A 27,753-nucleotide genomic window follows, 5' to 3' on the forward strand; every position below is an offset into this window, starting at 1 on the left:
GGACTTTATTGAACCTCTTTTCCTTTCCGTGCCCACGTTTCTTGGTGCTTCTCCTGCTACCAGATTCTGGGCTCTTCACTGCTCTGATCGCCTGTCAACACCTATCAATCCTCTGTTCAAAAGCCCCAGCAAACTCCTTATTCCAGTATTCAGGATTCCACATATTATTCCTATGCAGATTATCTACTACAACCTTGGGTAGCATAGAGCCAGCATTCCCCAATGTGGTTTATTTATTAGTGCTTTTATTCATGCAGTGTTTGCTTCCTACAACAGTCTCCCAAACTCTACTAAGGTTAAACAGAAAAACATTGGCTTCAAGAAACCTCTCCTTTTTTTCTTAAGTGAAAAATGTACCTCAATTGTAACCAGAACTTGGCACTTTTTAGACAACAGCCTTACTCTACCTTGTGGCTAATCATCTGTCTATTTATTTTTTTCCTCTGCACATCTGTGATAATTACAATGTATTGTCTCCATATTTGGAGCACAGAGCCCTGTGGCAGGTACAGTGCTTGTGAGTACTTACTAGACAGAATGTTTATTAATAATGATAATTGTTTTTTAAGGAAATTAGTCAATTTTATTGGACTCAGACTAGGAGTTCATGGATTTTATGACTTCTGTGTACTTGTTAATTTTCTTCTTCATGTTCTTTTTGGTGTTTCAAGAATTGTTTCTTCTTTGGTCATCGATATTGGCATTTTCCTTAACAATCCTGGTAATATGGAAAAACCACCAAACTGCCTAATTTAGTCAGAAATTATAGTAAATGCCTAAAATAGAACACTTTCACATGAAGACAACTTTATGATTCATTGTTACTATAAGAAAAGCCATATGTCTTTGAGATTTCTCCTATACAGACAGAATTTTCAGAAGTGAGGATTATCTATGTAAATGCTTTGGGATAGATAAGTTAGAAGGCATATCAAGACTGCAATAAAGTTTGGGATTTTTGCTTTTAGCATGTGAACATTTTTCCAAAAAATCTAAGTTTAGGAGTCAATGTCATTTTGTGACCTCATAGATATTACAGATGAGAATAAAAGGACAGGCAAAGCAAGACAAATTTTACAAACATTATATGATTTATTGGCAGTAGGATTTAACTAACAAAATATTAATGGGCAGACAATACTAATAAATGGATGAGGCATTAATAGGACATGAGCCGGTCCTCAGATATGGAATTCATCTAGAAAATCAAAGACACCAATAGGCGATTTGAAATTCCATTCCATTTTCAACTAGAGGTTAAGAAAGATAAATGTAAAACACAGGAAATCTACTTTATGAATCAACTGCATTATAGAACTAATGTCACAATAATTGATATGCACAGAAAAACTGGTATAAATAGGACTATCAATTAAAAAGATAAAAGATATAATACATGACTAACTTTAATGATACAATTACCTCATATTAGTATGTCATCAGATGAATTTAGACTTATGAAAGATTGAATAAAATTCATGTACTTAATTTCTTCTAATAATATGTTTTCAGCAAAGGTCTGACAACTCAAAGCTTTTCAAATTACTTAAAGCAAAATGGTTCTATCATGGCACTGAAACTTTGTTTTTACCTTGGTGCAGAATCTTGGGAAGGCTAGTTCCAGCAGCCTCAACTTGGAGAGGTGCATTTGTATAGAGGTGTGACAAGCATGTTACTCATACATAGTAACTGAAGACATCCCTGAAGCTCTTTCTCTAACCCACTTTCCTAAGAGATTGACTTCTTCATGTGATAGTTGCTTGTGGAGTATGTCCCATATGAGCTAGGAGAGGGAGTCTTGATATTTTGTGATATCACAGTTTATTGCTCATCCTTGGAAGGTGTGGGAAAGCACAACTGAAAGCTCTTGTTTTTTGAGCCTCTCCTTTCTAAGATTATACATCTGCCTTGTCATTTTTGTTTTACTCAAATCATCTTTGTCATCACATCTGGGTACTGCTTCCCAATTTCCACAGTGACATGGATTATTCCTTTTGCTAAGCTCCAATTGCCCCCATTTACACAGTGACATCCTCTAATATGAAATAAACACTATTAATGCTGTACCACATATATATCTATTTATCTCACATTGCCTGGAACAAAAAGAAACCTGAGATAGGGATCATTTTTAATTACCTCAACTACTGCCTGATATATGATGGATGCTCAAAAAAATTATAAAATGAATGTAGACTGTCTATTTTCATCTATGTATTTAAGTTATTTTCACTGAAAGGAAGTGAAATTATTTGCACATTTTAATAAAACTAATTTCACCTATTATGTACTAAGGGCTCTTATCAAGGGCTCTTATAAGGGCTCTTTCTTACTAAGTACTTCCTAAAGGCAGTACATTTTGACCTGATCTCAAGATATACTTACCTTTTCTGCTTATTTTTCAGGGAGCTATGGACTAAAATGGCACAAATTACAACCCTCATCTCTTTCTTGAATTAACTTTTCTGAAATTAAATGTATACCTGAGAATGGCAGAGGCATGTCCATGAATCGGCAAAATACGTCTCTGAAGGAATCTTTATCCTTAAATAAAATCAGCTACCTTTTCATCTACCTTTTCATCTCTCAGTCCTATGTGATTTCATAAAAACTGAAGTCTGAACAGGAGGCTAATTACTAGCTACAATGAGCGCATGTAATAGAAGTAATTACTGGCAAACAGAAAAGATTGTCTTTGATTTGTAATTTAGAGGTGGGAGAAGTCAATTTTAATGAGTGTTGATTTTAAAAATCTCTCTTGAAGAAATCACCATCTGTCATCTTTATTATAGAAATTAATCCTAGTGTCAAAACTACTTGAGTTCTGGATGTCAGACAGGAAATGCTTGACAAAGTTTTGTAAGCTAAGAAAGGATTACATTACTATTTTACATCAATTATTTTAAAGATATATTTAAAAGTAAATTCATGGTTTATTTCTCAATATAATTTATTATCAAATATATAGTTTATATAAAACATGCAAGCATTAAAAACCTACTTAACTTTGAGTTCTAAGCCTAGTTTTGCTATAAGTAGCATAATTATATGTCTTCTGAGACTGCATAACTTGAGTCCTATTTTCTCTGCCCATATTTCTCAATATAAGACCAAGTTTTTAATTTACATATTTTATAAGAATTGTGCACCTATGTGTCAGTTGAGTTTGTTTTTTGGATTACATATTCAAATATTTAATGAAGTTTTTTAAAAAAGAAAACCTAAGTACTACAAAGTTAAATGCACATTTGAATTTACATGTACACACATATAAAATACATTTGATTTATTCAAGATCTGACCCTCAGAGGACTACAATGATTTCAATCTGAATCCTACAGCAGGATAATAAAGAAATCATAAGCTACAAATCATTTTCCTTTGTCAAGTTTGACAAAGTGTTTGGAAAAGATGGTCACATAGAAAGAAAATATTTCTTATGTATTAAGGCTGGACTAGACTATGGCAATGAAAGGAGGATGGGTCAAAGGATACTCTCAGGTCCCAGTGAGTTGTTTATTTTTTTTTTAAAGATTTATTTATTTGTATATACAGTACTGGGGTACAGGCCAGAGGCTCAGGGATGGTGAGAGGCTTCAGCGAGACAGAGTGGGGAGCAGAACAGGCAGATCGACGAAGTACACTGCTGAGGGGAGCAGCGGGCGGGTCAGGAGAGGTCTGCCATGCCATGTGGTCACCTCTGGGGCAGGCGAGGATCGAACTCATGCGGAAGTGGCTTTAGCTTCTCAGTGCTGTGCTTTAACCAAACGCTGCGCCACCAGGGAGGGCCCTGAAAAATGCCTTTTAAAATAAACCTTAACTGGCCCTCCCTGGTGGCGCAGCGGGTTAAAGCACTGCACTGAGAAGCTAAAGCCACTTCCGCATGAGTTTGATCCCTGGCCGGGGAGGTGACCCACATGGCGCAGCAGACCTCTCCTGATCTGCCCGCTGCTGCCCTCAGCAGTGTACTTCATCAATCGGCCTGTTCTACTCCCCACTCTGTCTCTGGTGAATCCTCACACCGCCCCTGCACCTTTGGCCTGCACCCCAGTTCTGTATGCATAATAAATAAAACTTAAAAAAAAAAGGCACTTTTCAAAACTAAGGGGAGCTGAGACACTCTAGTTGCCCTGGTCGAGTTGTCTTTTGGTCCTAAAAAGATTAGAGTCTATGAAAACCCAACTAAAAAAAGCTGCTTCTGCAGGAGCCCAGAGTATACCACTTTCCTTCTGGAACTTTCATTCCAGCAGAGGATCAAAATAAGAGACTCCAGGTACGAATTTTGCAATAGCTCTTTTGATTTCAAAGAAAGCAAAGAACGGAGGTTTTGGGCCATTTTTGTTTTGGGGCACCAAATCAAAAAGGGATGATGTACAGCGGTCAGGTTACTTGAGTACAAGAAAATTTTGTAAACCAAAGCTACCCGGATACTTGACATGACTCGCTCCTGAGACTCTAATGTTGGGTTAGTAATCACTGAGCCTCCAGTGTTCCCTTAAATCACAAATGTCACCAAGAGCGGGAGGGCTTCCTCGAAGACTTACAAAAGCAGCAGCAAGGTAATGGAACAGAAATGCTCCTTTCTTCTACTAGATAGAGCCACTTGCAAAGCAGAGAATTTGGCCGCTGCTCTCCTGTGACTTGTGTGGCAGCAATCAAGTTTCCAGAGTTTCTGTGTTGTTTTCACATTCAAGGCATAAGAATTCCCACAGACAAGGGGATACAGAAGATTGTGATAGGCATATAGGCATCAGTTTCTGCCTCCAGCACTGATTCCCAAATACTTTTGTTTACCATGTAACTCAACACTTTCATCACCACTTTTCATGGGATACAATAGTTCGATTTTCCCAGTAAAACAATGCTTAGTTTCCCTGGGTGATAACATTAAAAACACGTTAAGAGATGGGGCTAGGAGGAGATTAACAATCATTTCCAGTCAAAGTAAGACTCCAATAACCACTGACTGAAGGTATCATTGAATAGCCTTTGGGGTCTGCTTTAGAGATTTAGGGGTGGGGGATTAAAAACAGAAGCACAAAATCAGAACCATTACATAAGCCATGTGTTTGTACAGACACTCACACACTTATTCTTTCATCTGGCTTGTCTGTCCCCAGTCATTTTTGCAGTTGCCTGTGCTCCCTGGATTCAACACCCCCTAGCCCCCACTTCCCAAGCGGACAAGACCCCTTCCTCTACCCCCTACTCTACCCCCAAATAAGCCCCCCCACTTCCTACCTGGCTAGGGACTCAGATCCAGGAACTTACTTTCCCCACGTGACCTGTCCAGACACCACTTCCGAGCCTCTCCACTCTCTCTCTCAATATCCCAGGCCCCATCGCTGCCACCCGTGTTCCTTCCTCTTCCTGGGCTACTCTCTCCGAGTTCCTGGACCCACATTAAGCTGTGGCTGCCGGAACCGTCCAGGAGGATCTCTCGCGGGGAACTTTTAGAACCACCGGCGAGCCCCAAACCTCCTCTCCCGCCTTGTGGGGCCACATGCACCGGAAGCCTGGCCAGTCTGGCGTGGCCTCTGGTGTGCAAGGCCCCAAAATGGCCCATGGCAGGCCGCCACCACACAGCAGGAGGCCCCAGCTCAAACCTAGGGCCGCCCTGCGGCATCTTTCTAGAAGTGTAGGGCAGAGAGCCTGGCAGGGGAGCGAGCCGCGGCCTCGGGCCAACGCGGTCAGGACGCCGCTGCCTGCGCTGCCCCGAGGGCCCCGCGTCGCTCTCCCGAGCCAAGGTTCTCAGGAGCGGGCCGCGGAAAAGACGTTAGCGGGAGGAGTTAGCGGCTGTTGGGAGAACCGGTTCACGGAAACTGTCCCTTCCAAAGCCCCGCCATCGCGGGGTGGGCCGCCCTGCTCCTCCCCCAGGCCCTGGGCGCTGACCACAGCAGGCACGTGTGCTGACGGCAACCGCCCGCCCCGGCGAGCCCGGGCAGGGCCCAACAGGAGGAGCCCGGGCACCGCCCGTTGGCCCCGCTGGGCCCTGAACGCCCAAGGGCAGCGGCGCGTCTGCCCGGAGCGCGTCAGGTGAGGGGGTCGCCATGGCGATGCGGCCCCGGGGGCGCCCGCCGGCCGCGGTTGGCATGGAAGCGGTCCCCCGCGAGGCAGTGGAGCGCCGCTGATTGGCAGATTCAACAGACGCGGGGGGTGGGCTGAAAGTAATTAGTGCTGAGCTCCGGGGCAGCCCGGGCAGCAGCCGTCGGGAGCGCCCCGGCTGGAATCTATTAACACCTCCACCCCTGCCGCCCCGCCCCGCCCCATCCCCGCCCCGCCCCCCTCTGTCCCCTCAAGGCCCTTTCCTCGTTTGCACTTGCTAATTATATTAGTTGGAGATACACATATAAAGATATAAGGCTGAGAAGAGCTGGACCCGCTGTGGGTTCCAAGCAGGTTTGGGGGCTCTCTGTTTGATGGGAGGAGGGCCCCGGAGCAGCACCTGCTTGTCACTTGGGAAAGGGATGAACTTTCTTGGGCGGTACATCCTAGGTCTTTTGTTTGCAGGAGCGGGAGGTGAGCATTTGGGCTGGTAGTTTTAGACTCCTAGTTAACCTGTGGCTTAGCTTCCTGACCTTGTGATTTGTGATAGTATCGTTCCAGCATTCAATCAACTCTTGGAAGGAAGCCTTCAGAAATGCTTATTACTGGTTCAGAAATAGCTTTGATCACTTGCGTCTTTGAGCCCTCATTGCAAGAAAGATCTTGTGTGTTGGTTCTCTCCTTCTTAGAGAGTCACTGCATCCTTGGAGTTCCTGGTTGGAGGAGATTAAACTAACTGGCTTGCCTGTTTTTCTTTGCCCATAGCAGCAACCTGTGAAGACTGACACAATGCATCTCAGCAGTTCTAAGAGTGGAGGCGTTCAGGCTCCAGTGGCCCGAGGTCCTGATGCCTGTCAGATGATAACCAGAGCCCAGCTAGGCCAGGATCCTCAGCAGAGAACAGTGCTAGGGATACTAACTGAGAATGGGCAATACAGAAGGACCTGCAGCCAGGTAATGTTCCAGAAGCTCTGCAAAAGCTTCCTGTTGAGAAGGGTTCTCATGTCACTTGTGGGGTGGAGGGTGGGTGAATGACACATTTTTTTCTTGCAGTTTTACCTACAAACTCCCTTGAGTTTGCCATGAGTTTGTCAACCCTGGAATCTGTACTGTAGTGATATTGATTGATTGATTTTTTAAAAAGACTATCGTGTGTGGTCCCTTTTCAAGTTAGATGTTGTGAATAGTTTTCTGTTATTTTTCAAGTATCAAGGAAATATGTCCAAGAACTTTTTGGATTACGTAGATATAAGTTATTCAAGTGTTGGGTTGGAAGGAAATGTGAATGCTGCCAAATAAACTTTGGAACTAGGATTCTTTCAGGTTCAGACTGATGCAGGTTGTGCCTGAATCAATCCTTAATAACATTTGCTCTGTTCATTGGAAATAGTATTAGAACAAGGATTGAATCTGGCTAGATTATGTTCCTTCAAGATGCATGCTTTGAAGCAGACATCTCTCCAGTACTGTCAAAGGGCATTTGGGCAAACAAATCAGCCACTAGATATTAGTTGCTTGGGTTTAATTGATGATTAAGCAGCTCCCCTACGAGATTTAAAACAAATCAGACACTAAGATGCCATTGAGGTATTTGGATTCTTAAAAATGAATCTGAACAGAAAAAAGCATCACCAAATCTGCTATTAGACAAGATTTTTCACAATGCCTTAAACCAGCAGTGCACACTTGTAGTGGAATGACATCAGTAATAGTCAATGAATAGATAGGCCAGCTATCCTTCCTATTTTACAGGTGAGAAAAAAAAATTGAGAGGGTGTAGGGGCATATTAGAAACCCCTCATTTACTCAAGTCTTCTGCCTTTTGGTATTATCAGCTGGGCCATAAGAAGAGAGGAGGGGAGCTACACAGAGAAATCTGCTTAAAGCTTTGGGAAAAAAGTTGAGATAAAGTAGTTTTAACAAGTTTAATTTGTTTAGCAATATTTACTTCTTTAAATGTAAAGTCTAAAACTTAGCTCTTATGAATTGACAGTTGTGCCTATGATGACTGTTCTCACTTTAGATTCATAACCATTGGCTAACCTCTTTCATTCATTGCCTGCTGTTGCCTTTTCGTTTCCCTGGTCTATTCTTCTACAACCTGTTTAAAACTCTATTTTATACTTTCCCTTCTTTTACTTTTCCAAAATCTTCACCTCCATCCTTCCTCTAGTTACTTTGCATTGTATGTTCCTAGAAATATGGAAACTGTGTTTCTGTATGCTCCCACGTGCCATACATTGCTGTTCCCATCCTGCTACATGGCTGATGTGACTCTGTTCTCAGGCGAGGTGGGTCCCCGACATGTATAGTGCACTTGCCTCTTCAAGGATATCATTCTAGCAACTCACATCTTTCCTCAGTTTTTGTCTGTTGGGTCAAAAACCATGAATGTACAGATGTATTTTCTTGGCCATCTTAAAAAGCTCAACTACCAAGCTCTCTACAGTGATGCCTCATTGAAAGCAATACTTATTATATAGAATTCAGACAAGAATAGAATATAAAGGCCATCTGGATGAGGTTTTGGGGTGTCAAGTTTATTGCTATATTCCCAGTAATTAGAATAGTGCCTGGCCAGAGTAGTATGCCAGGCACTATTTGTTCAACAAATACTCTGTCTTTAGTTCTTCACTTGTTCTCTTTTGTTTCAATCCTCAGTCCCTTCCTTACTTAATTGACTGACAGCATTTGACATAGTTAGTCATTATATATTCCTTGGAATAATTTTTTCTCACTCAGTTTGGACATCACCATTCTCTCCTGGTTTCCTACCTACCTCCCTGGCCACTCCTTCTCAATCTCCTGATCCAATCTCTAAATGTTCTTCCTGATCCAATCTCTAACATTAGTTAGGGTCTCCTCGGGTGTAGTACTTAATCTTAATCACTTCCTTAGTAATCTCTTTAAGCCTTGCCTTGAATCCCCTCTATCTGTTGATGACTCACTCTTTTGTGCTGGGTCTTTCAGGCTCACACAGTCAGCAGACCCCTTGACATCTCCACTTGGATTATTGTCATCTTTGACTCTTCTTCTCCCACCTACATCTAATTGACTGAGAAAATACTATTGGTTCTACTTTTTAAGATGTCTGTCATCTCTTCTTATCTTTTACTGTTACTCTTCTAACTGGTCATCTCACACCTACTACTTATTCTCTCTATCTCTAATATTTTTTTAAAGATTTATTTATTTATGCATACAGAACTGGTGTACAGGCCAGAGGTACAGGGGTGGTGAGAGAATTCACCAGAGACAGAGTGGGGAGCAGAACAGGCTGATAGACTAAGTACACTGCTGAGAGGAGCAGCGGGTGGGTCAAGAGAGGTCTGCCTCACCATGTGGGTCACTTCCCGGGTGGGGATTGAACTCGTGATGCAGTGGCTTTAGCTTCTTAGTGCTTGCTTTAACCTACTGTGCCACCAGAGAGGTCCCTGTATCTCTATATAATTAGTAAACCTTTTGAGACATTAGATCGTAGTGCTTGCTCTTCTACCTCACACTGTCCAGACTGATGATCTATTCAAGCTGCTGATCTCTGAATAGAAGACAGTCCTTAAATGGCCTATGTAAGGCTCTGTGTTCTGACTTCTCTTTTCTCTCTGATGTCATGTTTCTTCTTTGTCACTTTGCTTCTTGCTGTGTCTTTAAGACACATTCCACTTTGCTTCTTGTTGTGTCTTTAAGACACACAGCCATGCTGTTCTTCTGCCCAGAATTCTCTTCCCCCTCTATCTGTGTTACATACTTCCTTACCTCCTCCTTGGCCCAACTTTTAACATCTCTGTGGTCTACCTACTAGTCACTGTTTAAAATGGCAGTGACACTCCTTTCCTTATGTTATTCTATGTAGTGTCTGGCATATTATGAGATAGTCAATATTTGTTTGATAAATATACATCTCAACTGCATCTACTAGCAAAATTCAAACTTGGTAGTAAGTAGGAATCATGGTTATAAGGTTCTAGTAATTTGTGATTTTGACCCTTTATATGTTGAGTTGTATATTTTTTTCCCCATTACCATAAAGAATTTTTTCCTTTCCAGGCATAAATGATACTTAACTTGCTAGATTAAAGGGAGGGTTTTAGCACCCTTACTAACTTGGAAATAGCCTCAAAAGTAAACATCACGATTTAATTATAAACAAAAATAAAGTGTTCATTCAGGTAACTAGACCTAGCATTTATCTCGGTATAAAACCACCTGCTGTGGTTCAGCTGATGATTTTCTGGCCATCCATCCAACTCACATTATGCACTTGTTCAGTAAGGGACATATAGAGCTGTTCTCATTCTGAATGATACAGGAAAAAAGAAGAGAGAGAAATGATTGAAAGTTAGATTTCTCCAAGAGTAATTGCACCATGTCATACAAAAAGATTCTCTGACTTGAGAGTATTTAATAGTATGGTTTCTAAAATCAGCATGTCTCTAAATAGCTGAATTAAAAAAATGGGAATTCACAGGGGTCTAAAGACTACAAGTAATTTAAGGAGAACTATAGGAACTGGATAACTGTGTCAAGAATTTTTTTGGGTATGGTACCAACTATTTTAGATAGGGGATGTTATGAAATCTGTTAATGCTCTTAAACAAGAAAGTATGAATTTACAATCCTCCCTGTACTGCCCCACGCATGTGGTGTATGAAATTGGTAAATCTCATATTGGAGGAGAATTATAGTTTTTCTTTTCTTTCTATAATCTTAAGTTACCTTTGATAAATACGAGTCAAATAACAAATATTAGGTATCTCTCTTCCCCAAATGTAGACAAAGATAAGGAAGAAGTCATATTTTGGAAGCTTCATTTCATGAAATTGTAAGCATAGAGAGTTTAGGATTTCTTTCACCTTCCTACCCTGCTAGTTTGGGTCACATGGGCTCACATCATCTAGATGATCTTTGGAGCAGCCTTTCACATACAAAAAAAAAAAATCATAATCCTTTCCCAGGGGATCGCAACGCTAAGGTGTTTCTCTGGATCAGAAAATGTCTTCCCTCCAGTTGGAAAGAAAGTGCTCTCTGACTGTGGGCTCCATGTGCCAGCCAAACAAGGATTTGATATCTACATGGATGAGCCCGAGCAAGGGGACAGAGACAGCTGCCCAGAGAGAGAGGGGATGACCCTGGAGGATGTGTATGAAGTTGACACCAGCACACTCAAGTCAGACTTGCACTTCCTGTTGGATTTTAGCACAGGTAATCTGACTTTCCCAGAGCTGATAGTAACTTGTGTATTCATATTCTGTGGTGTCCAACTGCATGTAACTAACAAGAGAAAAACCACAAAAAAAAATGACTATAGCTGCTTAAGGAGGGTTAGTGAATGAAATACATTTTTACATCAGTTATCTTATTTGATATTGTTGAACCTCTGCAGTTTCACCTATGCTGGTAGATTCATCTCTCCATTCCCAGTCTGAGGATGTACCAGATATTGGTACAGATGTGATAAATGTGACTGAATATGCTGAAGAAATTCATCAGTACCTTAGAGAAGCTGAAGTGAGTTTTCCCAACGTCTACCTTAATTTCCATTTCTCCACACACTTAACATCAATGAAGTTATAAACTCTTGGCCATAACTGCTCCTGAATGACATTCTTATGACTGACATATGAAAGAATAGTTGTGAGTTGAGTAGCAATTACTTGGATTATTTCTCTATGACTCAGAGGTTTATGTATGTAAGAATTTCACTATTAGGAACAGTTATTTTCCCAATCCCCCTGTTCATTAAGTTATTTGTCATCTAGCAATAGTACAGACCAGCATTTCTCAGTCTCTTCCCTATCATGGTTAAGATTTGCTTGACTATTGATAAGTTTCCTCCTAATCTTCACTCTTGAAATCTTTTACAATAGCAGTTGTTCTGTGGAATGATTTTCAGTAAGAGCAACCACTTAAATATCAAAACTCCCCAAACAGATAAGACACAGGCCCAAAGCACACTATATGAGGAAACAACCAGACATCACCGAAGGCATGCGGACGATTCTGGTGGACTGGCTGGTGGAGGTTGGAGAAGAATATAAGCTGCGAGCAGAGACTCTCTACCTGGCTGTCAACTTCCTGGACAGGTTTCTTTCATGCATGTCTGTTCTGAGAGGAAAATTGCAGCTTGTAGGAACAGCGGCTATTCTTCTGGCTTCGTAAGTTTTTTTTTTTTCAGTTTAAATAAAATGAAACTGCAGCCTGAGCTATTTGTTGAAAAAATGACAATGTTTGAAAATTAAAGTGTTTTCATGCTTCTTTTGGTAAGAGAGTATTATTCTTACAATTGCTCACTCTTCAGAGATTTATGATTTATAGCAGCAAGTCCAATATTATTACTAAGGCTCAATCAGCTCAAATTTAGGATTCCGTGTAAACATTTTGGAAAATAGTCTTTCTTTGTGTCCTAATACAAGTAAAAGTACCCATTTAAAGAGATTTTGGTTATTAAAAACTTTATGATCTAGCAAATTACCCAGAACAGAAGAGTTAATTAGCCTATAATAAGTGAATAAGCCATTTTAGGTTGTTCCTATCAGTCATTCATCATAATACCTAATTGTGTGAAAAAGAGCTGCATTTAATTAAGGCACCCACTGGTGAGTCGTAGTTTTTTCCTCTTCCTCTGGTTACATATAGTCTTTTTGTTAATGTCTAAAAATTTGTCACAATTTTCCTACATAAAGTAAAAACAAAAGCAAAACTGGATATAACAGTAAAATTACATCATAGCACCATCTGCTAATTCGAAGGAGAAAGGAGAACATGATTTAAAAAAAAGAGCCTAAGACCTTACAAAATTTTTTCTGCCCTCATGTTCAACATAATACTCTTTTCCACAGGATGGTTTGAAATCTAGTGTGTAAAAGAAATTTACCTGTTTGTGTGTCATTCAAAAGCTTTTAGTGAATCAGAAGTTAACAGCCTGAAATTCTCCTTTGGAAATTGTTTCTGTCACTATCCCTAATGGTTGGTCGCTTGCTCCAACCTGTCCTCTAGTGCTTATGTCTTGTTTTAGAAACAAGCTCTTCATCTTTTCCTGGCCCAGCCCTTTGTAGTAACAGTTAAGTGAACATGCGGATTCAAAGTAAATAAGTGTGGAAGGGCCATACAAGATGTGTGCTTGTGTGCAGAAGACAAAACTCTCTACCTTTCACAGGAAATATGAGGAGATATACCCACCGGAAGTAGATGAGTTTGTGTACATAACAGATGATACTTATACAAAACGACAACTGTTAAGAATGGAACATCTGCTCCTGAAAGTTTTAGCATTTGATCTGACAGTGCCAACTACCAACCAGTTTCTCCTTCAGTACTTAAGAAGACAAGGAGTCTGTGTCAGAACTGAGAACCTTGCTAAGGTATGTCCCCTCACTTCCAGTACCTTCAGTGCCTAGGAGGGTAAAAATAGTCTTTCCCAATCACACTTCATTCCTTAATCCTTTTCAGTTCATTGTCTGAGGCCAGAAAAGCATTCTTTGGTATAAAGAAAACCTAACATTAAGAATTAACCTCTGGTTATGAGCTACTGCTTTGGGTCCCATTTATACAAGTTGTATACAGACCATATACAAGAAGTAACTCCTAGTTTTGTAGAATGGGAACAATAATAGTTTGATTTACTTCTAGTCTGATCCTAACAGATCAAATAATGAAGCATTCATTGGTCATTGGGAGCTATGTAACTTTAGTTACAGGCATTAAATATTGGTTTGGAAAACTTGGTTTTCATGCCACTTGTAGTCTAGGGTCTGTTATTTATATACTATACAAAAAGTAATAAGGATGTCTATGTAAATTTTCTATTCCTCTAATATGACAAGTGCTCATTGGTGCTATTCTAACCTCTAAACTGCATACATCTGCCTCATAAACAGTTCTAATATAGTCATATTTTTGCCTGTTGATTGAAGACTCTGTGCCCACTCCAGAGCAATACTATTTTATCTGATGAGTAATACTACTCATGTAAGTTAAGAAAACTAACTGGGAGTCTTCCTGGTGGTACAGGGATTAAAAACTCAGTGTTATCAAGCTGCTGCCAGTCACTGCAGCACGAGTTCAGTCCCCAGCCAGGGAGCTGACCCACATGGTGTAGCAGACCTCTCCTGACCTGCCCGCTGCTCTCCTCAGCAGTGTATTTCAATAGATCCCCCTGTTTTGCTCCCCACTGTCTCTGGTGAATCTTCTCAACCCCTGCACCTCAGGCCTATATCCCAGTTCTTATATGTATAAATAAAAAAATTTTTTTAAAGAAAGAAAACTAGCTGATCATATACATTGTACAGCTAGGCCAAATACTTGTATATTGAAATTTATTATGCCATAAATGTCTTACTGCTTGTAGATAGATATACCAGCTATTAATCCAGTGGCCCAGTTTGAGTATCTATTGCTGTGCTCAGCCTTAGATATAGACTGAACAAAGACTCAGTTTGTTCGCTTGGCATTTGTAGGATTACTTGTGACCTTAGTCAAAGTTCTAACTCCAATGAGATTTTCTCTTTTGTGCTTATTAGTATGTAGCAGAACTGAGTCTCCTTGAAGCTGACCCATTCTTGAAATATCTTCCTTCATTGATAGCTGCAGCAGCTTATTGCCTGGCAAACTATATTGTGAACAGACACTTATGGGTAAGATTCTAACCACCTAGATGAAATTCAAGGTTTATCTAAAATCTGTCCCAATAGGTTGTGAAACTTAGCATGAAATGGTCTGTTATGAGGAAGGTTGGTTTGATAAGGAGCTGGTTATGTTGCTGCAAGACTACAATATGCTGCGAGCCCTGAGTCAGCCTTCATGGTTTTGATTTAATGGTTTTACTCTATGGGGAGCAGAAATTACAACACGTCCAGGACACGGTTATTCAACAGAAGTAGGGTTGGAAGTCTTGAAGTCCACTGTCATGCAAGAAGGGTCCTTTCAATCAAAGTTGGATGACCAGAAGGCACAGCAGGGCAGTTAGCATTGCTTCATGGTTGGAGAAAGTAGCAAGATTGGGAACTGGCTCCTAGACTTGGTTCTGAGGCTCACTTTTTTGCTTAAAAAAAGGAATTTGTCTACTTTTGTTTTCTGGAATACTTATTTCATATTCCGCCACTGGCTAAGAATCTTTCATAGTTTATATAAATAGTGGTTTCAGGTAAATGGGAGCTTTTTAGAGTTAAATTCCTTCTTATGAAGGAATAGGTAAAGCAACCTGCCCTCAAATTGAGCATTATAAATATACATAAAATATTCTTCCTAATATTTTAGTTCTAACTTACTTGAAGAGGGTGGGTTACAGTTCCTTTTGAAATGAATGTGGATACTTAGTGATTAATCCCCTTTATTATACAATCAGTTTCATCTTCAGAATTTTAATGTCTCAGAGAGTTACATGAAGTAACTTTTTCTTTTGTCTTGATTAGCCAGAAACCCTTGCTGCATTTACAGGCTATTCATTAAGTGAAATTGTGCCTTGCCTGAGTGAACTACATAAAGCATGCCTTGGTATACCCCATCGACCTCAGCAAGCAATTAGGGAGAAGTATAAAACTTCAAAGTAAGTTCTTGAAATGTTCTTATCAAGGCTCACTATTTAAAGGGTTAATGAGATATAGCAATGTCAGAATTTAAAGATAGAACAAATTGTATATCTAGTGCAAGGCTGGAAAAATAAGCTTGCATGTAAAATCAAGAAAATTGATTTGAGGAAGCCTAGATTATGCTTTATCAGCTGTAATACAGTTTCTTTCCTTTCTCCTTCCTTCCCTCCCTCCCACCTGCTTCTCTTCCTTTCTTATTAAAACTACTTGAAAGTGTTCTGTGGCCTCACTGAGACTTTACAATACTGAAGAACTTGTGCTGAACTTGCTTTGGCTCTTATTTCAGGTACATGCATGTGTCTCTAATGGAACCACCAGCAGTCCTTCCTCTGCAATAAGTTCAGAACTGAAGAATTTTCAGAACTGAGCCTCCAGATCAACAAAATTGGTCTTAAACATTATAGATTTCTGCAGGATGGGTCAAGTAGTGTTGCTACACTAGAGGTGTCATTTTGAAAAAAAAATGTAAATGTATTTGGATTCTCTTAGATGTTAGTAGCTTGTAATATAGTCTAAACATTTTTTAAAAGAATAAACAACTTGCCTTATGCCCACGTGTTAAGCTTACTTACTCACTAAACATGGCTGACACACTTGCTTGGGATTTTAGCAGAGTATTATAAATGTCATCTCTATTTCAAGAATTCCTCTAAGTTGGCTTTATAAATCTGGCATGCTATTAGGAGTAAGGGCTCTGGAGAGTGCAGGGGTTGTCATGTTTGAAAAATGATGCCTGAGGTTTTTTCCCTTCCTGCTCCTGCTCTCCATAAACTGACAAAGGAAGACTGCAAACCTAGATGCAAGTGAAGGGCCATTAAACAAGGCTCCTACTGTAGCTTCCCCTCTGGAGCCCGAGGCAGTAAAAATGATAGCCTGAGCAGTGAATGTGATCAACTACCTCTGATGGGGTGACATAGTTCATTCCAATGTAGTAGTGTTGCTCATTTGGTAAAGGGATACAATTAGGTCAATGTTCAATTTTGTTTGAGTCCCCCCTCAAACATATATGTTACTCATAGAACATGTTCTGAGAAGTAGGAAAACAAAATTCACGAATTGATGGGACTTCAGAACAATGAAGCTAACCCCCATGAATGTCCCTTAGGAGCTAGCCAGGCTAAGTTTTGCTCAATTTCAAGTTATTCATCACCCTACACTTCATTATACATTCACTTATGGCCCCTTTCAACTGTACTTATGTAGGATACTAGATACGGAAAACTAAGAGAATGACAACCAAATCTTTTGTTTTAACTTTCTTTGGGAGATCGGAATGAAAACCAAGAATAGACTTGACCTTGAGGGAGAGGGCAGTGAATATAAATTTTATTAAATTGACCCCCGGAGAGCCCTCTGTGCTGTGTGCCTCAGTCTCCTGCTACCACCACCACCTCTGTTCTTGGCCTTCCACCCAAGGACTCAGCCCAGATGGCCTTGTGGAGGTAAGAACAACCAGAAACATGTATTTTCTAAATCCCCTTATATAGAAAAAAATAAGTTACATCACATATATAAATATTCTCACTATTATTTTCTTATAGAGGTGATGTTGGCTTGAAACCTTTTATGTTTTAGTGGTATGGGTTCACACCTCTTTAAATGTACAATATCACACTACACCTGCCATCAAAGCACCATAAGTCTTCCACCACTGTCCCCTGAACCTCCTCCTCCTTTACTTCCCACCCTCCCTCGCCCACTGGTGGTCTCATCTCAGTATCCTCCCACCTGGCCCTGCTTTAGTCTTCACATTCTGTGGTCACTCTTTCCCCGCATCACCGAGAGTCAACTGTCGGAGCAGGGACTTGCGTCCATGGCTGACAACCCACCCTATGCTCTGTGTATGGGCCCTCACCTGTACAGTTGACGCCTCCCCACATACCTCAGGAGACAGGTGCCAAAGCAACAGACTCTTCAACAGAAGGAAAATACTGGAAGGATGCCTGCACTGCTGCCCCAGTCTCAGGCTGAACTGGAGTGGAAAGATCAGCTGAGACGAGGGAATGGGGTCATCTGGGCCACATCTGAGTAAGTAGAAACAACTCTCTTGGGAAGGATTTGCTCTCTTCATGTTAGTATACAATAAGAGAGAACACTATCCAGCTATCAACTTGCAGAATTAGGTATCTTGGTTTTCAGAGTACTGGTCCCACCCAAACTTGTATCATCGAAAAGGTACTTTTTGCAATTCTGGCACTTCAGTAGCTTATTTCAAACTTGTATCATTGAAAATGTACTTTTTGCAATTCTGGCACTTCAGTAGCTTATTTCTATTAGCAACCTTAAAACTTAAAACTGAGGCAAATATTCACAATGGAAGGCTAGCTCTTTTCGCTCAGGAATTTTTTGCTTAATAAACACCCATAGAAGACCAGGGAGCTATTCAACTTGGCTATTAATCGAGGGATGCTAGTCATATTAGAATAAACTAACCACTCTGCCAACCCAAATCTCTGTGCTTTATCACATTATTGGTTCACCTCTCATGTCACTTTTCAGTGTGTGTTAGGAAAAGAATGCTTTGGTTCCACAAGGGGCCTGGGAGTGGCATTTAGCTATAAATTCTAGGAGGAGGGGAATTCCACATAGGTAAATATTCATTCTTAGCATCCTTCAATTAATGTGAATATCATGAATAATGAGTTTGATTGGATCAGTACCTGTCAATTTTGAGTTCCTTACTCATTTTAATTCTTTTTGTGATATGTAAATACCTTCTGTAATACAGTTTAACTTTTAAACCCAACCTCATTTGAAAAGCAATAGTCATGAAATTATGGAGGTGATTACATATTTTAATTACATATTTTCCAATAAACATTAAAACATAGCTACCGAATGTGAATCACTTAATATTCTGTGTTTATTAGGTACATGTGTCACCCTTTAGAAAACTATATTCGGTCATCCGAGATTCTATAACTGTAGAAAATCTATAATGCCTCAAAAGCTAAATGCAAGTAAGAATTCACTTTTTTATGCATCTTACACTTGAGATTGCTTGGGCAGGAAGTTTGAAAGTTGGTGTGAGCTGTATTCACGACTGAGAACAGTACTATCCTAAAGCAATTCAAAACCACAGAAAGGGATAATATGGATCGAGACCTTTGAAACAATGGGAGAGCGTCTCACGTCAGCCTTATTTCTCCTCTCATTCCTTCTCCCTCAAGCACTAAAAGGAAAGGCCAGGACACTAGAAAGACTGGCATATCTGTTTGCAATGGGCAATTAGATGTGGCAGTTCTGACATTTAGGGCAGGAGGCTGGCTGAGAAAGAGTTGAGATGATGTGTCAAACTAGAATTTCTCATCGAAATAAAACATAATAGGGGTTATTTTCTTGATGCCTGAATCCATCCCTGTCTTCATACTCCTGCTGTCACTGCCTTAGCTTAGACCCTTGTCATTTCTCAAATATATCAATCACCATAGTGGCCTCTTAATGATTTTTCCACCTTCTTTCCCCTGTTAAGATTTTCTAAAGTGAAACAGGTGATATCTTGCTCCAGTATCTAATTTTTCAATGTCTCATCTTCACTGGAAAAAAGTCAATGCTGAAATGTAGGAACTGCTCACCTCTAACAATTTCTGCTTTCTTTCTTTTTTTTAAAGATTTATTTATTTATGCAAGAACTGAGGTAGAGTCCGGAGATGCAGAGGTGAGAGGATTTACCAGAAACAAGGTGGGGAACAGAATAGGTGGATATACTGAAATACACTGCTGAGGGGAGCAGCAGGCGAGACAGGGGAGGTCCACTGTGCCATGTGAGTGACCTGCCTGGCCTGGAATCAAACTCATGGTGCAGTGGCAGCTGACAGCTTCATAGTGCTGTGCTTCAACCCCTTATACCGCCAGGGAGGGCCCTAACAATTTCTGCTTTAATTTTCCTGCCAAGTTATTTGTAGTTCCCTAACTGGGCCCTGCTCCCCTATTCCTCTCTCTGACATGCTGTGCTCGCTCTGAAAAACATTTCCCACTTACCTGTTCCACTTGGCTACCACTAAGTGGATTCTTCAGAACTAGAACTAATTGACTTCATCTCCCCTATCCACCTTGAGTTAAGAATCCTACACGGCAGCTGACTAGCTGCCACATCTGTGGCCCTTCTAAGTACACATCTCATCTCTGTGCCCCAAGCATCTGGCTTCATACTAGAGACTCAGTAATGTCTACGGAGTGAATGGATGAGTTATACTTGTTATAGACATTTTTACCTCTTGGTTTGGTCATTCATAAAGTGCTGTACTTGGAAGTATGAATCTTTACAAATTATATTGAGATAAAATGATGTTAAAAGGGAAAAATCACAAAGATAAAAGTGAATGGTAACTATCTTATGCAAATTTCATCCTCTTCATAATTCTTATGTTTTCTGTATAAGGAAAGATAATGTGAAACTTTCATTAGGGTCTTGAAGCAAAGGTGTGTGCCTGATAAGAATGAAAACATGAGAGTATTTTGAGAGAAAACTCAAAGCTTTACTGTTGTTTTGGCCTTATGTATTTCTCCACCTGTCTTAAAGGGAAGGTTGTTGCCTTCGAAAGAAAAGTCTTTTTGAGCTGCCAAGAAGTGGGCAGAAAGGGCTTTTACTTACATGTGCTCTGTGATTTATGGATCATAAATGATACTTGCTTTTGAAATGCATAAATAAAAGCCCTTTTAACTGATGGCTTTACTTCTTTGATCCCTAAAAAAAATCTTCAAAATGATATAAAGGCCTAAAGCTTTGCTTTGTGGCAGAGCCATGGAGATGGCTTCATCAAGGCCCACCAGAAACAGAATGACTAATGCATATTTGTGCTTATGAAGCAGTAATGAACAAAAGCAAAAGCATCCAGAATGAGCTCAGCCTAGGGAGCAAGGGTCGGGTGGGCAGGGATTTGGGGGGCGGAAGTAGGCTGGACAAGAAACAGATGCAGGAAACAGGCTTCAAGGGCTCATTCAGCATTGAAAATAATCCTTTCTTGCCTTTACTCAACGAGATTTTAAAAAGCCTTTATCACATAACATCAATCTAAGCTTTTGGATTCTTGAAAGAGTATTTTAGAATTGGCATTGCCCTAAGGATCTTACGTTGTATGGATTATTATGATCGTTGAGTGAGGCTGTGCTGAAATCACAAATAAGCCCTAAATTCTAGTGGTTTCAAGCAAATTGGCCAGCTTGTCTGTGCTCTGTCTTTAAAAAATGATTCAGGTGAATGCAGCCTTTCAACACTGATAGCCCAAAACTTTTGTTTTTAGATGCAACAATGAATAAAAGAATATAGAGAAAGCACACTAGAATTTAACTACCTCAGCCTGGAGCTGCATGTATTTTGCTCACGCAGGACTGGGAAAAGTAGCTTCACTTTTTGCCCAGGGAAAGGAAAAGGGCTAGGTGAACACATATCACAGACTGAAACACATCTCTAAACATTTTCTGTTGCATTTGAGAGTTAAGAATTAGAAACAGAAACAGCACAGTAAAATTGTGCTTTCTGAACTGTAATTAAGACAGAAAAGCTGTTCTACAAGCACTGAACTTTCAACAATTGCTGACATGGGCAACAGACAAGAGCAATAAGAGACTGAGAACAAAGGTGGGATTGCCATCCTGGGCAGCATTTCCCCGGAACTCCTGTGCTCTCTAAGGTGCTGATAATGAATGTTGTGTTGCGGAGGGAGTGAGGGAAGGTTATCTTACCTGTGGTGAGGCATTTGTGGCAAAATAATTTAAATTTCTCAATTAGTAGAGACCTCACAGTCTTTAATGGCTGAAAGCTCTGGTGATCAGGATAATGCACCCTCAGGTCTATGGTTGAGGGGAGGTGATGGACCTACCCAAAACCCAGCTATTGTGCTCTGACGTTTCTTATGTCCACATAAAGAAGGCTGAATTTCTCTCTCTCTGCTTCAAATTATTGAGCACAGTGAGAATGCAATTGGATGGACATCTCAAAGAGGGATAGGAATCTGGTGATTCTGGCTCAAGGACTTCTGGACAATCTTCTGCAAACTTCCTTAGCACTGTGTGCTACACTGCATTTTTTCATATCCAATGCTCTTCTCTCTGTTGTCTCCTTCACAGAGTCCCGACCTGCATGGTGGTTAGTGATGCCTCCTCAGAATTCCCTCCTTAATTCACAAGCAATTTCCCTCCAAAATCTCTTGCAAATTTATTCCTCTCTTGGTGTCTGTGTATGGGAAACACCAAACTAACATAAAAGTCATATCAACCCTAAAAGGGAATAATAAATGGTGTTTTCCAAATACACATTCTTTTTTTTTTTAAGATTTATTTATTTATGAATACAGAACCGAGGTACAGGCCAGAGGTGCAGGGGTGGTGAGGGGGTTCACCAGAGACAGAATGGGGAGTGGAACAGGCCGAGTGACGAAGTACACTGCTGAGGGGAGCAGCAGGCGGGTAAGAAGAGGTCTGCTGCGCCATATGGCTCACCTCCCTGGCCGGGAATTGAATTCATGCTGAAGTAGCATTAGCTTCTTAGTGCTATGCTTTAACCCACTGTGCCACCAAGGATGGCCCCAAGAAATATTCTCTACATAGACTGTCAATATTCATTTAAAAGGACAGTAATGTTTCAAGGAAAACAGTTTGGAAACAAGGTCCTAGAAAAAAAGGATTAAAAAGTAATTGCCTAAACTGACCTACACTTTAATTTATTTTTTTAAAAACTGTATTATTATTATTATTATTGCAGTAAAAACAGTAGACAACATCATATGTGATTCCGAGACATAAGTTCACAACTTTTGAGGTGTGTGTTACCACATCACACCACCATAAAACACCCACAGGCCTCCACCTTAGTCTCATAGGTGTCTCCACATTTTGTTACTCAGCTTCTCCCTCCTCTCCTGGAAGTCTCCACTTTATTGTCAGATCTCTAGTGTTTGTTTTGTTTTTTTTTCTCAGTTCCTTTGTTTTGTTACTCTCTATTCCACTTTCTCATGAAATCGTTTGGTATTTTTCTTCTGACTTATTTCACGTAGCTTCACCCCCTCCAGTTCTGGCGATGTTGGTATCAATGATAACATTTCATCTATCTTTTTAACAGCTAAGTACTATTCCATTGTGTATGGATACCACATCTTCTTTATCCATTGACTGTTCATTATGAGGTTAGGTTTCCATTACGCAGCTATTGTAAATAGTACTTCAGTGAACATAGGAGTACATATATTCCTTTGAATTAGTGTCTTCACATTTTTGGGGTAGAAACTTAGGAGTGGAATTGTTGGATCATGTGGTAATCTATTTTTAACATTTTGAGAAAGCTCCACACCATTTTCTGCAGATGTTATCCCAGTCTATATTCCTACTAACTGTACAAATGTTCCTTTTTTGTATGATTCCATTTCTATGAAGTATCAAAAGTAAACAAATTCATAGACTCCGGAAGTGGAATGAGGGTGTGTATGTGCATCAGGGCTGGATGAAGGGGGCAATAAAAAGTTGTATGATGTAGCGTTTCTATTTTACAAGATGAAAGATATCTAGAGGTTGTTTTCACAGCAATACAAATAAACTTAACACTGCCAAACTGTACACTTAAAATGATTCCAATGGTAAATTTTATGTTATGTGTATTTTCCTACAACTAAAAGCATATATTCGTACTGGTAATTTCAAGCAATAAATATAGTTTAGTTCTTTTTGTGACAAAACACAAGCTCCTCAGGAGTAAAAATGCAATTTCATTTATTTTTGTATTTACATCTTTGTTGTTCAAAGTGTGGTCAGCAACATTAGCACCATTTGGGAACTTATTAGAATTGTATAACCCTGAGTCACGACCCAGATTTACTGAATCTATATCTGCATTTTAATGATACTCAGGTAATTCATGTGCACATTAAAGCCTGAGAAGCAAATTGCCCTTAGCACCTAACTCAGGAAAAAAATAAAAGAGCTAAAAAATGTTTGACTGTTGTTTTCAGACTGGAATCTTTAAGAACAAATGCCTGCATTCAACTTTTTGTTCTAAGGGTTGTTGCTGTGAATTCTAGACCTTACTATCTCATGTCTGCTAGAAGGAAGCAGCAAGCCAAGATTTACATAAATTTAAAGTCGTATTATTAAGAAGCAACATTCTGTTTGATTTTCCCTCCTGGAAAAACATTGAACTTGGGAAGTCATCTCTACCACTCACTTACTTTTGACCACTTAATGACCTCTATGTAGCAGTATAATTCTAAGAAATATGCAAAAAAGCCAGCATTTAGTCTCTAATTTCCACTTCTCTGCTGTGAAATGTTGTCCTGTGACCAAGTAGGAGAAGGAACAGGGGTGAAGCTTCTGCTTTCAATGGGAAGATCCTCAAAGTTTTTCTCTGCATCTTCCCCTCCTCTCTGTCATCAGACTCAAGAGTCCAAGCATTCCAGATTGGGTCTTACCTCAGCACTGTATGCTCAGCTGTCCCTCTGCCTCATCCTAAGGTGTCACCAAGAAAGTAGGGAAGAGCAAATGCAATCTAGGAGCACTCAGAACTCTTCCTCCTGAACTGCAACTGGGCTGTGTCTGAGGGACTCTAGGGAGGAACAGGCTTCAGATGGAATCCTCCAGAAAATCCTGTTTTGTTTCCTGTGACTAAAACGAGCTATGGGAACTGCAATGTTTGCAGTGTTGAAGGTCAAGGACATAAGCAAGAATGGTTTGTGTCCTTGGATACTGCCCTATGGTCAGTGATGTCAACAATTAGTATATTCTCTGAATGTCAACCATGCTATACCATCATGCAAAACTTCTGTAACTCTGGCATGTGCTAATGGGGCAACAGTGCATGGTCATTCCGAGTTACCATTATTAGTATTTTGTACTTTTACTTGATATACATTTTTCAAAGCACTTTCAACTACATTATATCATTTATCTATATTGTCTTATTTATTATCTCAACTATATCACTCACGAGATTTCATGTGACTAAATGAAACAGACACTATTAACCCAATTTTACAGAAAAATTAGCCCAAGCCTTGACAAATCTAAAGTATATTGTGGTAGCCATTAGCAGTGACTCAGAGCCACCCACTTCACTCATTCCTTGACCATGAGCAAATGGCTTCATCTATGAGGGATAATGTTTTCTCAACTGAAAATGGGAATAAAACTAACTGAGTCTCACCTACAAGGTAGATGACACATGTAAAGTCTTTAGCACATGTATGTTAGCATACAGTAAGAGTGATATGTGTTACACTTCATGATGACTGTCAGAGATTACATAGTTAATGAGTAGCAAACATAGGACCCACACCATATCCCCCTTTTTTTCTTTAAAGATTGATTTATTTATGCATACTGAACTGGGGTATAAGGCAGAGGTGTAGGGGCAGTGAGAGGCTTCGTCAGAGGCAAACTGGGGAGCAGAACAGGCAGATTGACAAAGTACACTGCTGAGGGGAGCAGCAGGTGGTCAGGAGAGGTCTACTGTGCCATGTGGATCACATCCGAGGCAGGGGATGAACTCACACTGTGTCAGCTGCAGCCAGCTTGCAGTGCTGTGTCCTAACACCTTGTGTCACCAGGGGAGGCCCCCATTACCACCCCTTTTGAAGTCTAAGTCCAACAGTCTCTTCATTATGCATCAGTGAGTGATTTTAGACACCATCTCTTTCAGTAAGAATTTCCTGACTTCATCTTAGCAAGTGCCCTACTCTTTCCCAGTTTCACACTGTACATTACTAGCTCATCGCACTGGCCTTTAAATCCATTAGACTCTAAGCTCACATAAGGGTCAAGACCATGCCTCGCTGGTCCTGGCATCCTCCGAGCCAGGTCACTGCGGTATGTAGGAAACACAGTAGATGTTTCCTGACCTGATCTCCAGTACGGCAGCTGATAGGAATTTTGACAGGAAGTCATCTTCCATTCAGTCTGTACAGCAGTAACTACAATGTACCTTTCTGCTGAGCTTCTTTTTGTGTTTGGACCCCTTTTGCCTTTTTATTTCTTCTCTTAGAGGTCTATTTTATCATCCATGCCAGAATTCTCTAATTCTCATGGAGAGTTTGAGTAAAATCACAATTTAACTCCAGCTGTGTAGATTTCTACAGCCCAATGGGAAGCTTTAGTGTGCTGCCGAGAAAATGCACAGATGTGATTTATAATCAGATTTTAGGGGGATGTAGCACACTTCCAAGGTTTCATTTCTGGCAAAAGAGGATAGAGGAATTAAAAACAATGCTGCCAGAACAAGATGAAAAATGCCAGGTGTTTGAAAGTAGATGCAAAACTCAGAGTCTAAACAATTAGATGATGTCACTATAGTCTCCTCCCCACTATCTTACTGGTCTAATGAATTATACTCCATCAAAGTAAATTCATTGTAGATTACACCTATATGGATAAGTATTCACAAATATCTCAGAGAGATACACACACATATATGGATATACACATATCTTTGTTATATGAATTACAAATTTTCATGCTACAGATACAAGCCTGTGTTCTTAGTCAGCACTTTTAGTAGAACTAAATTATTACTACAATATAGTAAAGGTCTTAATTACAACCCATTGTTAAGCATTAGCATAGCTACTACAAATACAGGTTTGAAGGCAACACTGAATGATGTGACTGTTAGTGACTAACTACGTATCTCCACATTCTAAAGACATCATAGTTTTAAGGAGGAACTTCAAAGCTTGGAGAAGTATAGGAGGGCCAACACTTTTCATTAATTAAGTATAAACAATCTTTTTTTTTTTTCTTATTAGAAAGTGTCTTGTTTCAGTCAACATACTGGCAAAATAGCTTTTTCAACTTTTGTCAGAGATTTGTGAGATGAAAAAGATAATAATTTCATACTTTGAAACTTCCAAAAGGGATGGTACATAATTTTTAAACTCCTTTAATATATGAAATACAAGAATAGGCTTTCTGGGGTGGCACTTACTATTTTTAGGTTTTTCTATCCTGCAAGAATAACAAGCTTGCTTAATTTAAAACCTTCCACCCCCTATATTTTCTTCTTGAGAACTATAAGCAGACTTGATTTCACATTGTTTTGGCAGCAGCATAGTTAGCTGATGAAAGGTGGGATGTGACATGTTAGTAAATGACAGCACAAGCTAACCATGAGATTGTCAGAGTAGTTTTTAAATCAATTGGTAACACAGTCTTATGGTGAAGTTGTGTGATAATTTTCTCAGATACCTAATGTTTCAAAAATTGTCACACTATTAATTTTGATTATGGTTGTAATTTAAACTGGCTCCCCAATTTAAAAATGATTACATAAAAGCAATGATTTAGTGTCTAAAATACTCTTGCTTAGGAGGCACATCTGGGTGAAATGAGCTGTTTTTAAATGAGCAGCATAAATTACCTTCACTTCAAAAAATAACTAGATAATACATTCTTCTCTTATGAATGCTGCCAATCTAATGCTTTCATGCATTTATCTTACATTTAATATATTATCAACTAGTTTTTGATGTTGGATGAACTGTGCTAGACAGAAGAAAAGCAGTAGTTATTTTCTGTGAGTGAAACCAAATAGCTTTAGCTACAGAACTAGAAATACCCAAAGACTTAATATGCAAATAGTATGCTCAGGCCTTGAACATGCCCTTCTTTCATTATGTGGTTAGCAAAACTTGTAAAGAGAGCAAGGAGTACTTGGATTTTTTTCTGTTGTCATGTACCAATATTTAGAAACTGCGTTTCATTTATGTGATGGCTCCTGAGGTCTCAGTTTATGTAACTCTGATTGAGATAAGGGCAAGAAAGAAACATTCCACTACACAGATTCAGGAGATATCCAAGCTTTTATGTCAGCTAGGGGACTTTCAAAAGAGTCCTATATATCCTCAAAACCAATTTGGAGAATGGTGAACATGGAGAGAGAACAGAATTCCAAAATAAAATAATCTAAGTCAAAACTCTGACAAGATGGGACTACATCAAATTAAAAAGCTTCTATATAACATAAGAGACACAAACCCAAAGAAAGAAACACCCCACTGATTGAGAGAAACATTTTACACACAATACTATTGATACAGGACTCACAAAGATCTACAAAGAGCTGATGGGACTCAACAAAAACAAAGTAAACAATTCAGTCAAAAAGTGGGCAGAAGAACTAGAAAAAAAAAATACTTCTTCA

The 27,753-nt window shown here is 39.8% G+C and overlaps 1 protein-coding gene across 2 annotated transcripts; it reads left to right on the top strand.

Moving 5' to 3' along the window:
- The first annotated feature begins 5,815 nt into the window (after nucleotides 1–5,815).
- Nucleotides 5,816–16,182, top strand: CCNA1 (cyclin A1). 2 transcript variants are annotated; one of them, XM_004680207.2, is made up of 9 exons: nucleotides 5,816–6,036; nucleotides 6,811–6,999; nucleotides 11,001–11,247; nucleotides 11,429–11,553; nucleotides 11,977–12,200; nucleotides 13,202–13,406; nucleotides 14,565–14,678; nucleotides 15,456–15,589; nucleotides 15,919–16,182. In XM_004680207.2, the coding sequence occupies exons 2-9, from the start codon at nucleotides 6,835–6,837 to the stop codon at nucleotides 15,968–15,970; spliced, it is 1,266 nt and encodes a 421-aa protein (XP_004680264.1). In that variant the 5' UTR covers nucleotides 5,816–6,036; nucleotides 6,811–6,834; the 3' UTR covers nucleotides 15,971–16,182. The 2 variants fall into 2 exon arrangements, with proteins under 2 accessions (XP_004680264.1, XP_012578636.1); XM_012723182.1 differs by lacking the exon at nucleotides 5,816–6,036 and adding an exon at nucleotides 6,364–6,399 and having other exon boundaries at nucleotides 6,814–6,999.
- Nucleotides 16,183–27,753: the final 11,571 nt, after the last annotated feature.

This window comes from Condylura cristata, unplaced genomic scaffold (genome assembly GCF_000260355.1).
Source record: "Condylura cristata isolate star-nosed mole 26May11 unplaced genomic scaffold, ConCri1.0 scaffold00010, whole genome shotgun sequence".
In the NCBI taxonomy this organism is placed as follows: Eukaryota; Metazoa; Chordata; class Mammalia; order Eulipotyphla; family Talpidae; genus Condylura; species Condylura cristata.